This window comes from Ylistrum balloti, unplaced genomic scaffold (assembly GCF_031769215.1).
Source record: "Ylistrum balloti isolate Yb309-2 unplaced genomic scaffold, AGI_CSIRO_Ybal_v1 Utg370846, whole genome shotgun sequence".
Classification (NCBI taxonomy): domain Eukaryota; kingdom Metazoa; phylum Mollusca; class Bivalvia; order Pectinida; family Pectinidae; genus Ylistrum; species Ylistrum balloti.
This window is the reverse complement of record NW_026782487.1, coordinates 74915-90288: the sequence shown is the minus strand read 5'-3', so window position 1 is coordinate 90288 and position 15374 is coordinate 74915. Positions and strand designations below refer to the sequence as shown.

General features: G+C 33.2%; 1 protein-coding gene across 1 annotated transcript in view; it reads left to right on the top strand.

The window, feature by feature from the left end:
* The first annotated feature begins 2374 nt into the window (after positions 1 to 2374).
* The window catches only part of LOC132559052 (fibropellin-1-like), a 42821-nt gene continuing 29821 nt past the window's right edge, over positions 2375 to 15374 (top strand). The window contains exons 1-10 of the mRNA XM_060223657.1: positions 2375 to 2441; positions 4958 to 5058; positions 5148 to 5243; positions 5704 to 5769; positions 6081 to 6140; positions 8887 to 8980; positions 10990 to 11158; positions 12358 to 12439; positions 14355 to 14561; positions 14684 to 14819. Coding sequence (XP_060079640.1) covers positions 2375 to 2441; positions 4958 to 5058; positions 5148 to 5243; positions 5704 to 5769; positions 6081 to 6140; positions 8887 to 8980; positions 10990 to 11158; positions 12358 to 12439; positions 14355 to 14561; positions 14684 to 14819 — 1078 coding nt within the window. The remainder of the gene's footprint in view (positions 2442 to 4957; positions 5059 to 5147; positions 5244 to 5703; positions 5770 to 6080; positions 6141 to 8886; positions 8981 to 10989; positions 11159 to 12357; positions 12440 to 14354; positions 14562 to 14683; positions 14820 to 15374) is intronic.

Below are 15374 nucleotides of genomic sequence, written 5' to 3'. Positions count from 1 at the left end.
TTCTCACTGAATGGAAAATTTTATTTTTGAAGGTTCAGGAAAGTGAGAGAAAAATTGATTCCCCTTAAATCAGAGTAAAGATTTCTCCACATAGAATGTCTTGGATATATTCTATTACTGTTACGTTTTGAGATAAATGTGTGTGTATATATAAACGTGTGTAGGAAAAGCTTATTCTGAATAAATACTAATATCAACACAAATTTCTCCACATGTTAAAGTAGGAAAATAACTTCCTCGTACATGATTGGCTAGAGATAATTGTTTTGGGAGTACCATAGGTCTGCAAAGACAACATAGTGCAAATCTTTCCATGTGCTTGAAAAAAATTATTATTATCTCAATTTGACCTCCTCAGTTGAAATAACAATATTTATGCACAATCATCATCAGCAACAACAACAACAAAAAAAGGAATAAATAAATAAATAAATAGATAAATAAAAAAATATTAACATTTGACATTCTTTATTTATAGTTACGTTTGATATAAACTTTATTCAATTTATTCAGTACAGTAGCCATAAAAACATATCAAATGAATTTGATACGGAAACAAGTGTGGAAACACTGATATGAAAATTGTTATGGTTACGTTTATTGTAACGGTGACCTAGGCGTCAGTGTTAGCATCGGCTCCTTAGCAAAATTTCAGCATCAAAACCTGCAAATTATTTGATCATCATTTTCAAGATACTACTTAATGCTACAAACCAAAGTATTTACATGAATTATTATTATTAACAGGGGTTACGTACACTTTGTTTCTTTAAACTTGTTTTATTCGTTGATTAATCAACCAAAACCAGGAAGCTCTTGGTTATCATAGCCTTGTAATTGTCATTCCTCTACTATCCTATACGATACACTTGTATTGTAGTGTATCGTATATGATCGGAACTTATAACTCTCATAGGATCGGAACTTGTAACTCTCATAGGATCGGAACTTGTAACTCTCATAGGATCGGAACTTGTAACTCTCATAGAATCGGAACTTGTAACTCTCATAGGATCGGAACTTGTAACTCTCATAGGATCGGAACTTGTAACTCTCATAGGATCGGAACTTGTAACTCTCATAGGATCGGAACTTATAACTCTCATAGGATCGGAACTTGTAACTCTCATAGGATCGGAACTTGTAACTCTCATAGGATCGGAACTTGTAACTCTCATAGAATCGGAAATTGTAACTCTCATAGGATCGGAACTTATAACTCTCATAGGATCGGAACTTGTAACTCTCATAGGATCGGAACTTGTAACTCTCATAGGATCGGAACTTATAACTCTCATAGGATCGGAACTTATAACGCTCATGGGGGCAAGGGCGTGATATAAGTTGGAAAACTGGTGCCCAATTCCATTGAAATTGTTCAATGAAATATGTTTAAATCAAATACATCTGATTTCAATAAGAAAGCATTTTGAAGCTTTAAATTTTTGGATATATTAAATTAAAGCTCATTTCTATAAAATTTAATTATTATAGGACTGTATTTATTTTATGCTCGTTAGTATGTGTGATAATTCCGCTGTCGTTTACCTTGCTCTCATTTGGGAACGTGACATTACTTACTCAGGTAGCCAATATTTAAATGTCGGGTGTCGTCAATGAAGCAGAAGACAATTACTCTTCCCAAACACCTGGTCATATTCTCTTTGTTTTTGTTGTGTTTTAGGAATCTCCGTGTAACGTTTTTTGTCATTACTTTGCCCTAGTTTTATAGAATTTGTGTTTGCGTCTGTTCACACGTCTGCATTTTCTCTGTTGTTTTTGTTGAAGCTACAAACAAAACACTAGTTTACATGTGGTAACACGGAAGTTTTTTATTCCTTATTTAGTCATATTTATTTCTTAGCTTAAAACATATTTATTTCATATGTTTTAATACATAAATTTATTCCTATCGTAATTTCTTTTTAACAAGGGGTAGTAGATAACCATTGCTGTCAGCATTAGGATAAAGTGATATACAATGAGAGCAAGAATAGAAAAAAAGACAGAATAAATCTGTGAGCATGTAACATAAGAAAAAATCGATATTCATCATTGCATTGGCGAATAATTTCAAAATAAGAATTTAGCTTGACACATGTTATCAGTATTTGTGCAGTTTTCTTTACAGATGTGTTTTCGTTGAGATAGACTCATTACTCCAACAGTTACGTTGACTTGTAAAATTTGTTGGATCCCAAACATAGGTATTACCTGGGTTAGAGGAATCGTCAGAATTGCTATTCAAAATAAGAATGTGTATGCCTAATTTCAAATACAGCACCTAGAGAAAGGATATTTAATTTCTACCTCTACAAAGCACAGTGCAGTAAACGTTTAGATCTGAACCCGAAAAGAAGGCGTTAAGATACAAATGTACGCGTTCGACAAAACACCGGAAAAGTTGATGCAGTTTGATAAAATCTTTCGCCCCCGTGGGGGTGAGATGAGTGGATCTAATTCTAAACGGGAATGATTTATTAGGTGGTTGTATGTTATTTTAATGTCCGAAAGCGTCGCATCGTTAACGTGATTTAATTTTGACGTGACGTCAGTGAATTGTTACTGTGATGACACATCATTGTCCTGACATGGGAGTCTCCCTGTCTCGGTATGTAAATGTTATGTGTTCCAGCAAGAGACCTTAACTAGAGCAGAATTCATTTTCATGGTTTTGAAAGAAGATCAATGTTGTAAAACGAATACACAACAGGATTTTTTGTACTCTAGACGAATTATGTCTGTTTTTATTTGTCATGAAGAGCCAGTGCTTCGGGCAGACACCAAGTGCTATTTTTGATTAAGCTTTCAAAATCACACATGTGTGTTTAGCATGTCTTGGCTTTCGAGTTTTGTGTTAACACTTCGTGTTCACCTAATAGTAATTATTCACGAACATTAAATGTTTACAAGGAAGTCTTATGGATTGCTAGAAAGGAAGACAGATTGATGTAACGAATATGGAAAAAAATAAAGTGATGATGGGTATACATGTTATATATGTAAATTTTCTGATTTGAGCCTTTTCTTGAAATCACACCCATATTCCACTAAGATATCAGGATATTGAGTGATCTTTTGATGGAAGAGTGTGTGTATCTGTTTAACCTCGTATATTGCCCAATAACTAAATCTTGTAAATATAGAAACATTGATTTTTTATAAGATGTTTTAGAGTACATGATACATGACCTTGTAAATTCGGTCATTTTTCTTCTATCACCTTTCCTGTAAATCGCCCCAGTTGTACCTCGTTAAAGTTTCTAGTTAGTCTGTTTAAACGATCAGCAACATTTAGAGGTATTTCTGATAATGGACTTGTCATCTCGTTGATATTAAAAGTATGAACACATTATTGTTATCTATGGTGTGGAGACATCGCCTTTACATATCAATAATGGACAAAGGTACAATGCTGTACAGAAAATACAAGATCTATATCAAATACAACTATAGTTCAGTTATTCGACTTCGGGCTATGCTTTTTGAAGGACAGCTCTAGATTCAATGGCTTAATTTCTGGCAATATCTGAAATAAATTTGAATTAAAAAAAATGACTCCGAACGAAAGTACTTTTTTCCTGTCAAGTATTAATATACAATTATTTGTGGAAGCTGGACAATGATAAGGTGAACTGTGAATGACCAAACATAAAAAATCATGTTAATTATAGCAACATGCTCTCTCCCTTTACCGATATATACATACTATTTAATGGCACAGCGATAAAAAGTAAAATTTGTTGAACTAAGTGATATTTTACTGCATTGTATTTCAAAAGTGATATTTGAAAATATTTTCTCGAAATAGATGTGAAAAAAAAGTTTTTATTATGGTATTGATGAAAAAACTTTTTTCAGATTAGCACGAGGGTTCAAAGGGAATGATGCTCCAAGCTCCAGTCTTCAGTGTTGTTGGAGTATAACTTTTTTCCTTATATTTTATAGAATTATCAAATTTGTTTTGAGACAGCAAACGTTTGTCAAACTCTTCCTCGACAAATAACTTGATTATTTACTGTGCCTGTAGCCGCTGATTGCTGTAACACATTTACTTTAAGTTTATTTAAGTATCTACTTTTACAACACTTTAAGTTCATTCTGACATACTAGAACAACAAAGAAAATAACAAAATGTCAACAGAATCACAATTTAAACTAAAATTCAATAACAAAAACTATGACAAACCAAAGCAGGTACAAGAACAATAAGACAAGCTTTTTCTGCTTCATCTATGACACCTATTGCGCAAATCTTAGTCAATATATGCACCCGACTATATTTCAGAATAATTCAAGGTTATCTTTTATATTATACATTATATTTCCTCCTATAATTCGCCTTTTAGGAAATTCGCCCGTGTAGAATTTCTGTGTTTATGTCGTAAATGTAATACGTGTATACCCTGGAACGTTTTTCATTGGCTGCATCAGTCAGAATCGACCATGATGACGTAATATAAACAATGGCTTGACGTCATGAAATTAAATTGGCGGAACACCATGGCAGCCTTCATTGGATTTTGTTCTCTAAAATTTCACTTTAAAATATGTCAAAATTTTGAGTTAGATGATCAAAAGTATTTAACGTTTCTTTTATGTTTTATATGCGAATTTATGAAATTCGTCAAGAAGTTTAATTTTTTGCTCGCCAAGGCTCGCAATAATGAAATGTAAGAATCGCTCCACAAAATATCTTATGATGCCAAAACGGATTGAAGATCTTATGCAAATTAATTGATTCGTGGACTTACATTTAAATTTACAAAATAGAAAGAAAGATTTTTGGAAAGAAGGGACAAAACGGATTTTGAATCTTTCAAATATAGAATTCAAATTCTGTTAAATTGGTCAGTTTGATAAATTTCATCTATACTCCTGTCACAAAATATATTTTTAATTAGATGTTCAATAACATTTTAAATGATTAAAATATATTAAAATATTATTTCGACAGGATTGTTGGAAATAGAACGTGAACTTGAAAATGTTATCGAAGATTTCCTGAAGGAGAAATCGAGTGATTCACAAAAGCGAACAGACCTCAATAAGGATGTGGTAAGTAGTTTAGTATTCCATGAAATTCCTTTGTAACTATGGCGGGTTGTGTTCTGAATTATCTCCCTTATTTTATTTGTTTTCTAAAGAGCTACGACAAAGACGTAGGGATTAAACAAATCATTGACAAAATGGCAGAGAAGAAGTCAAAACACCAACAAAGGCGCACAAATCTGAAAGTTGAAGTGGTGAGTATTTTGCTGTACTGTCGAACCCCGTTATCTCGAAGTCGGTAGGATCATGGGACAATTTAGATTTATCGTATTGTAATTGATTTAAATAAAATCGAATATTCAGTGTACAGTTTGACTGGCACCGACAAAATGCTTCGAAGTATACAGGATCTTCAAGTTATAATAGTTCGAGATGACGAGGTTTGACTGTAGTGGGATTTTTTAATTTGACTTCATTCAACTTGGTAATTTGTTTACTGGGTATTAAACTACTGATATTAGTGATACTAAAACAAAACCCTGTGCTTTTATATTGATTCATTTCATGTTTATTGTATATAAACAATGATATCAATCTCTAAAAATTCCTTCATCAATCATACAATTAAAATGTAAAAAGTTTCAGAAACTAAGCGACACAGATACTGTGAAGTGAATGAGTACATTTTTATTGTAACTTTTCCTTCCCAAGATGAATGCTGAGGATTTGAACAAGTTGAAAAGTGAGACTGTTTGTGAAAACAACAAATGTCATAAGGTATGTTTTCAGCACAGACTTAACGAACTGTCTATATCTAGAACAAGTGCATTCTTTGTCATTATTAAATATCGTTTCAAGACTTTGTCGTCATTATATGATTGACAGATAGCATTGATTTCTGTATACTTGCGTTATACAAGTTAAGGTAAGGAGTCATGAAATTAGATTTTGGTACAGGATCTTAGTTGTCGACTGATATACTCCGATCTCGCTCAGTAACATGTAACAGATTTTATTAGTCCTTACTTTCCTATATAATCATTATCGTTGTCAAAACTCTTGCTAATGTTATGATTTATATTTCAAAGGCACGGGGCGATGGTTTTGATCCAATCCCAGAAACACACGATGGACACAAAACTCAAAAGGTCAGTACATGTTGAGGATAAGGTGTTATATAGCTAAATGTTATCGACATTATGACCGGAAGTTCTAAGAATAGGAAAAAGTTGTATTTGCACGTAAATGAGACAGAAGACGATTTAATTCATTTTTTCAGTCTCATATATGATATACTCTTGGGATAAAGAAACGCAGGGTGACATTATTTGCAATATCTTGCGAACGCGTTGTTCAAAAACAATGGAAATCTGTCAGCAACTCTCTAGATTACAGTGCACGTGGTCCTGTATCGATGTTGCATTATTGTATTGCGTGAAGGTGGTCTTCATAGAAACATGTCATTTTCCGATATTTTGATTAATTTCTGATAGCATTGAACAATGACGGAAGTTCAAACAAATCAGGCCATTGCATTGATTATACAAGGTCAAAGACTGTTACAGGTTGTTAGACATTTCGGTGTCCAAATTTTCACTATAGAACGTCTTGTTCTCGTGCTGACAGACCTTGATATAGACGTCCGCACGTGATATCAAAACGTCAGGACATGTCTATTCGTCTCATGCATTGGTGCAATTGACACCTTACTGCCACTGAATCTGCTCTACGCACCATAGGTACACATAACCGTCGTATACATGCAAAAACTGTAAGGAAATAATTGCGGGAAGTTGGTCTGTGGGCATGTCACCCGTTTGTTGGTCTACTCCTTATCGCTGCTCGTCGCCAGCGTCGTATGGCATGGGTAGCGGCACATGCCTCCAGAGTATTCCAATTGAGGCAGTGGAGGCGGGTCTTGTTTACTAAGGAGTCCCGGTTCACCCTGTTTCTAGCAGACGGTCGACGTTGTGTATACCGACGTCGTGGAGAACGTTTAGCAGACTGCTGCGTAGTAGAGACGCATAGGTTTGGGGATGGGTCAGTTCTAATGTGGAGAGGAATCTCACATGAAAATCAAACTGCCGCTAGGTATTGAGATGAGATCCTCCGATCCTATATTGTCCCATTATTGCAGCAAAACAACCTCACATTCCAGCAGGATAATGTTTGGCTCCATGAAGCGAGGAGCTGTCGCGACTTTCTCACTAACAACAATATCCACCCACTGGACTGGCCGCCATACAGACCTGACCTATCCCCTATTGAGCACTTGTGGGACAAACTGGATAAGCGGGTTCGACGACGCCAACCTCCCCTTGTACTCTGGCCCAACCGAGAGCATCCCTTTTGCAAAAATGGGCAAACTTCCCAATGAGGAGGATAAACGCACTCATGACCTCTATGCTTAGAAGAAGCTCTGATAATCAGTCCATTTCGATTTCATACGACAGAGTTCTCTTTCAATTCCCTTCAATTACTCATAAATCATTTACCAGATACAAATTCGTTTATTTTGCAGCTTGTTCTGTATGGATTGATCTTCATTCTCATTTTAAAATTTTGAACATTATACTCGACGTCTTGCCTAGAATTATCTTCAAACTTTACTCTGCGTTTCTCAATCCCTTGAGTATATTTATATATGTGAAAAGAATCTTGAAGAACACATATCTCAAAACCAATAAATCGAAAAGGTATTCATCACGAATACTATAGCTATTGTTGTTTCCAATGTGTTCTAGGTGTTATTTTCGTAGACAGAATATAATCACCGGAAATAGATGAAAAAGCATATATTTACGTGGGGTTCAATTCACACGTGAACACTTGATAAATCACCAAATACAATTTTTTTTTTAAGATTAATATTACCCACGAAATCAAAGAAAATATATCCCCCAGGAAAAATGATTATTTTACACAGTAGGCATCCACGTTTAGGGCATTCTAAATATATTAGACAAAAACAGTTTCTAAATCTAAATTATTTGAATCATGTTGCTCTATGTTTTCTTTGGATATTTTCTACGTTACTCTTGTTCTAATTATATATTAGCATTTAAATGACGTCTTCGTGGTAAATATATTATTCTATCTCGTTTACAGTTAAACAAGAGTCAGGGGTTCAATGCTAACACGATGGAATTTTCTCGTTCATACGTTAATAAGTAATGGTATTATGTATTTAAAATATATAACTAACTTAAAAATTTGGTATATGTAAAGAGATATATAAAATCAGCATCAATTGATATTCTTTCTCACTTGAAATAAAACGTTTGGTAACCTAATCAGATTAAATCGTGGACATATAAGCACAGGCTTTAGTCAATGAATTTCTCACTTACATTCGAAGGCAAAATTATTAATCGTAGCATTCATACAAATGATTACAAATGACGTACAGTCTCTTTATGAACTTTGGCAAGTAGTGAAATTGATTACAAATGACGTTCAGTCTCTGTATGAACTTTGGCAAGAAGTGAAATTGATTACAAATGACGTACATTCTCTTTATGAACTTTGGCAAGAAGTGAAATTGATTACAAATGACGTACAGTCTCTTTATGTATTTCGGCAAGAAGTGAAATCTATTACAAATGACGAATAGACTTTGATGGACCTCGGCAAGTAGTGAAATTGATTACAAATGATGTTCTAATGAGTAGCGTGACCTCGTAAAAATATCGCATGTTATCGGTACCAGTTCTGGAATTAACATTATATCAACAACGTTCATAATATGAGTTTTAATTTTAATTTTCTAAATGGAAATAATTATTGTTATGTTTTGAAGTCTTCGACGATTAAGAGTGTCTTGTCTTCCTGAATTGATGTCATAAAAACACTAATTTCAAACTCAAATGACATTTTTATTGCATGGTACACTAGCTAAAGACCACAGGAGGAAGGAAAAGATACATCGACACTTCGGGGAATGGACTATGGCCTAAAGGAGTGGTCCCATATGACACAAATTCATTGAGTATGTAAACAAACATATATATATATATAATACTTATGTATACAGACATTTGATTTTCTTTAGTCAACTTTCAGGTGCAAAACGGAAGACCTGCATGATGTAGTTATATTCATTATTTGGGTATGCTGTGTCTAATACTTAATGTGGAATAAAAAGTGATATTATTCTGCATGTATTTTGCACTGTCTTACAGTCAATGGTATGATCTTAAATATTCCAAGAGTACATTCACTTGTATCAAGTCACAATCCGTGGTATACAAATATTGGCTGACCTTTCAATGACATAATGTAAAATGTCGACAGTCGATTATCTAGGACACTGTTGTTATAAAATTAACAAAATAGTCCATTATTTACCTTACAGATCAACTACAATTCATTTCTGTAGAGTATGGCAGATCATAGGATAAATTCGCTCGGAGAGATCTGGGGCCGTATTCACAAAAACATTCTCATGCTCAAGCATAGATTTTGTGCCCAAGCAAACTTTTTTTTATAATTCACCTAAATCATATAAAATTAATACAAATATCAAATATAAACAATGAATATAACTTTGACTTGAAGTCCTTTCTATATTCTTTAATCTTTGGCAAACTCGGTCTTAATTATTCATTTTTAACTTAAACAAGACATATGGCTTGAGCACAAAATGCATGCTTGAGCATGAGAACGCTTACATGAATACGGGCCTAGTTTTACTGGCAGATGTTTCACAGCATTAGCACTGTTGAAAACATCTATATTTGTAATGAAAGCTTTCATAAGTAGTGATTTAAAAAATAAATAAAATTCATGCGCAAATGTACAAATACTATCAATTACAGTTGTTAAGGCTTGATAAAGAAGAAAGATTGAAAAATAAAATTTCTCGAAATGATGAAATGTGATTATAATGGTGAAAGGATAGTAATTTATTTCCGTAATCTGTTACCATATTAGATATATATATATATATATATATATAAACCGACCAGATATTGTATGTAGCCTCACACTTACACTTCGGGGAAAGTAAACATTTAATAGGATTTAATAGGATAATAGTGAACGCAGGGATTTCTGCATCTGTATTCACATCAATACAATGTATTATTAATATAAACATAATATTAGACTAGATATAAGACGCTGTATGATCGTACTTCAGTTCAAGATCTTTCCAGAAATCGTCTAGGTGTTTTTCAAAATCATGAGCGTTACGTGATGAAATTACCCACTGAGGGAGACTATTCCAAGTATCAATTATTCTTTGTGTAAAATAATGTTTTTTGACATTCAAATGACAATGTTTTTAAAATATTTTTTACTATGTCCACGAGTTTTTCCTTGCGCTGAAGGGTTGAACATGTTACAATGAGCAAAATTATTTTTTAAATGTGGTTAAATATTCCCAGATGTTTTTCCTCGTGCTTTCTCCAAATAAATTACGCGTTGTACATTTCTAGTAACCCGATCCTTAATAATTTGTTTCAAAAGAAATAAACACTGTAAATGACAATGTTTACCTCAAAAATATTTACACTCAAACAAATACCAAACATACGGATGTTATTTACAACGTTTTTCCTGATGCCGAATTGATGAAATCACTACAATAATGTAATAAGCGATTGATAAGTAGCTCTAGTGCATTGTCATATTCCATTGTAGATAATATATACAGAAATGTTTTTAAGCATACTTAATACTTAATTTTATTGAATATTCTAAACATATACAATAACAAAAGAGTTCATCGTGAAATATTGATATACGTAATTTAAATAATAAAAAAAATAAATGTTCAATAAGAATGTTATAAATATATACAATGACAAAAGAGTTCATAGTGAAATATTGTCATACGTAATCTTAATTAATAAAATAAAAAAAACGTTCTATAAAATTTATAAATGATATCGATATCAATCATTGCATTCAGATATAAAGAAGATTACGACCATTCTTATATATTGGAGTAATTCACTCGTTAATGAACTTATATATGATGTTTTATCTTCGCAGTGAGTTATTTTCAGTCAAGCTCGAATCCGTCCATTACACAAAGTGGAATACCCGGATTCATACTGGATTCAGTCGAATTATTCAAGGAAAAGACCTGCCTAGAGTGGAGACCAAAAACAGAACAAGACGGTAGTGAATATGTTGAAATCACTGGCGACAACACTAAAGGGTACTTGATTTCATGCCTTTGTGTGACTTAAACTTACCTTTGTTTTGAGAAGCGCTTTTCACTTGTTTGGCTTTTTGAAATACTTCTTCGAGTACATGTAGATTAAGAACTGTTGGATGATTTACAAACTTTAACACATTATTTGTGTTTAATTTGTTCTGCCATGAAGATATTTCATTCAAATTGATTGACCGTGACAAAACATATCAAAACTAGATTTAATCATTTTAGATTGTATTCATTTGAACGCGATTTGAGCCCTTCTTGATTACGTTCTAGCTTACGGAAAGTACCTAAATATTCCGGTACACTGGCAAAATGGCGCATGCTTTACTTTGCTGTATAATGCAAAACAAAGTAATTGATTTTCAGTTATTTTTAGAGTAATTTCTGTATATTTGTTCAGAAAAATACATGTGTAAAGATTATGATTTTTCATTAAAATCAATTTGTTTTACATTAATTCTTTAATTTACTGTCCTCTAAACAGGGGCAGTCAATTAAGGACTGCAATCTCCGCCAGCTTACATGAAGTAAAATACCTATTAATGCTAATTTCATGTTGTTTCTTCACTTAATAACATATCATAATTAGATTTGATCTTTGATTGATCATTCAATCATGAGTTCATAACTACTTCATCATTAGAATTCGTTTAACAGAACTCAAAGCTAGAATAGAAAAAAATTCTATGATTATCAATTCAAAACAATGTACTTTAGAATGTAACGATGTATGCATGTATTTAAGCTCAACGTCTATCTATATATTTAGGAATAGGACTCAAACCTATTTGAATAAAAGACCAAAACAATGAAAATATTTTACTTGGTACAAGAATGCTCAATTCATAATTAACAGCATATTGAGATCACACTCTGCTGTAATTTATTTTCATTTCAATGTGTTTTTTAAAATCTCCTCAAAATTATAATATGGTAAAAATCTTTTTTGTTTCATAAGAATTATATTTAGATGTCAATATAATTATTTCCTACATCTACCTATTTTGTGTTTGCCTTACTCTGACGGCTGTCCAGTTTTCGACAGAGGGAGGTTGTTTTGAACAAAATGTCATTTTGAGACCCTTGTGATTTGCTTCATTTGAGGCCATGCTTTTTGTACTAAAGTTTGCACCTCAATTCACCTTTACATACACGAGTTGTTAAAGACATCTGCGTTGATACATTAATTGTAGGTGCTATGCGGGCGTGGGGAAGTACTCTGGTATTCCTACCCCAATACATTTTAACTTAGATGTATCCGCTGGGTGTAACGCGGTAAGTATAATAGGCACAGTAACATGTTGTTGTAAAAGGGTTTTTATTTCACGTAAGCATGTTACACGATCGTTGATAGCGATTACAGTCTCGGTCTTTGTTGTAAAAGGCTTTTATTTCACGTAAGCATGTTACACGAACGTTGATAGCGAATAAAGTCTTTGGTTTTTGTTGTTAAAGGGTTCAATTTCACGTTAACATGTTACACGATGGGTGATAGCGAATAAAGTCTTTGGTCTTTGTTGCAAAAGGGTTTTAATTCACGTAAGCATGTTACACAATCGTTGATAGCGATTGCAGTCTCGGTCTTTGTTGTAAAAGGCTTTTATTTTACGTAAGTATGTTACACGAACGTTGATAGCGAATAAAGTCTTTGGTTTTTGTTGTAAAAGGCTTTTATTTCACGTAAGCATGTTACACGAACGTTGATAGCGAATAAAGTCTTTGGTTTTTGTTGTTAAAGGGTTCAATTTCACGTTAACATGTTACACGATGGGTGATAGCGAATAAAGTCTTTGGTCTTTGTTGCAAAAGGGTTTTAATTCACGTAAGCATGTTACACGATCGTTGATAGCGATTGCAGTCTCGGTCTTTGTTGTAAAAGGCTTTTATTTCACGTAAGCATGTTACACGAACGTTGATAGCGAATAAAGTCTTTGGTTTTTGTTGTAAAAGGCTTTTATTTCACTTAAGCATGTTACACGAACGTTGATAGCGAATAAAGTCTTTGGTTTTTGTTGTAAAAGGCTTTTATTTCACGTAAGCATGTTACACGAACGTTGATAGCGAATAAAGTCTTTGGTTTTTGTTGTAAAAGGCTTTTATTTCACTTAAGCATGTTACACGAACGTTGATAGCGAATAAAGTCTTTGGTTTTTGTTGTAAAAAGCTTTTATTTCACGTAAGCATGTTACACGAACGTTGATAGCGAATAAAGTCTTGGTTTTTGTTGTTAAAGGGTTCAATTTCACGTTAACATGTTACACGATCGGTGATAGCGAATAAAATCTTTGGTCTTTGTTGCAAAAGGGTTTTATTTCACGTAAGCATGTTACACGATCGTTGATAGCGATTACAGTCTCGGTCTTTGTTGTAAAAGGCTTTTATTTCACGTAAGCATGTTACACGAACGTTGATAGCGAATTAAGTCTTTGGTTTTTGTTGTTAAAGGGTTCTATTTCACGTTAACATGTTACACGATCGGTGATAGCGAATAAAGTCTTTGGTCTTTGTTGCAAAAGGGTTTTTTTCACGTAAGCCTGTTACACGATCGTTGATAGCGATTACAGTCTCGGTCTTTGTTGTAAAAGGGTTTTATTTCACGTAAGTATGTTACATGATCTGTGATAGTAACTATAGTCTCTGGTCTTTGATGTAAAAGGGTTTTTTTCACGTAAGTATGTTACACGATCGGTGATAGCGAATAAAGTCTTTGGTCTTTGTTGCAAAGGGTTTTTTTTCACGTAAGCATGTTACACGATCGGTGATAGCGAATAAAGTCTTTGGTCTTTGTTGTTAAAGGGTTCAATTTCACGTTAACATGTTACACGATCGGTGATAGCGAATGATGTCTCTGGTCTTTTTTGTTATAACAGAGTTGTAAGAGCTGTATGCCACGTAAAAATGAAACATTTGATAGTTCTTTATTATTTTTTTAGGTTTTTGAATTAATTCTTACTATCGTCAGAATTAATGAACATATAAGCCCATTCAATGTGAATAACATCTATTGTATTCTTAACTTTTTTTCTAATTTCTTGGATCTCCAGATTTTCAAAAGGTGACAAGGCAGAAAACTCCTACCATTCAGAAAATCTGTTTTCATTCTCAAGTTAATCTTTTGAAGATATCATTTGTTCATATTTTGCCCTCATTTCATCAATTGACATATCCATAATTTCTTATTTTTCGTTAGATGTTTGTTGTATTACACGAATTTCTGCATGCTATTGATGGAACACATGAGCAGCAACGACGGGACAGGATGGAAGCTCTAACTATTAATTGGGACGCTCTTCAGGCTGATGCCGCAGGAAACTATATTACAGAGCCAGATGACGTTTTTACATCCTCCTCCTCCGTTCCATTCAGTTTGGCCTCTGTATTAATGTACTCTCGCTTTGTAAGTGATATATTTATGATCTGTTTAAAAAAATAAAATATAGCTAAAATTGAATCACTCCAACTGATGATTTTATGAGGTATTAACATACTAATGAGATATTTCAAATTTATTCATTGTAGATATTTACGAAAACTAATGGACAAGAAACCATGAATATCAAAAACAAAGATTTAGAATTCCTGACGGAAGACACAAAGAATGTCTTTTCATTTTACGATCTCGAAGCTATCACAAACGTGTACCAATGCGGATCAGGTAAGTTGATAAAAAATGAAATATAATTATTACTGAAAGTATACCTGTGGTGGTAAATATTAGTGAATGTATACCTGTGGTAGTAAGTATTAGTGGATGCATACTTGTGGTGGTAAATATGAGTTAATTTATACCTGTGGTGTTAAATATTAGTGAATGTATACTTGTGGTGGTAAATATATGTGAATTTATACCTATGGTGGTAAATATTAGTGAATGTATACTTGTGTTGGTAAATATTAGTGGATGTATACTTGTGGTGGTAAATATTAGTGGATGTATACTTGTGGTGGTAAATATTAGTGAATGTATACTTGTGGTGGTAAATATTAGTGAATTCATACCTGTGTTGGTAAATATTAATGAATTTATAACTGTGTTGATTAATAATAGTGAATTTATACCTGTGTTGGTAAATATTAGTGAATTTATACATGTGTTGGAAAATTTAAGTGAATTTATACCTGTGGTGGTAAATATCATTGTATTTATACCTGTTGTGGTAAACGATATTGAAAGAACGCCTGTGTGCATAACGTTTCGAGAAGGTATACC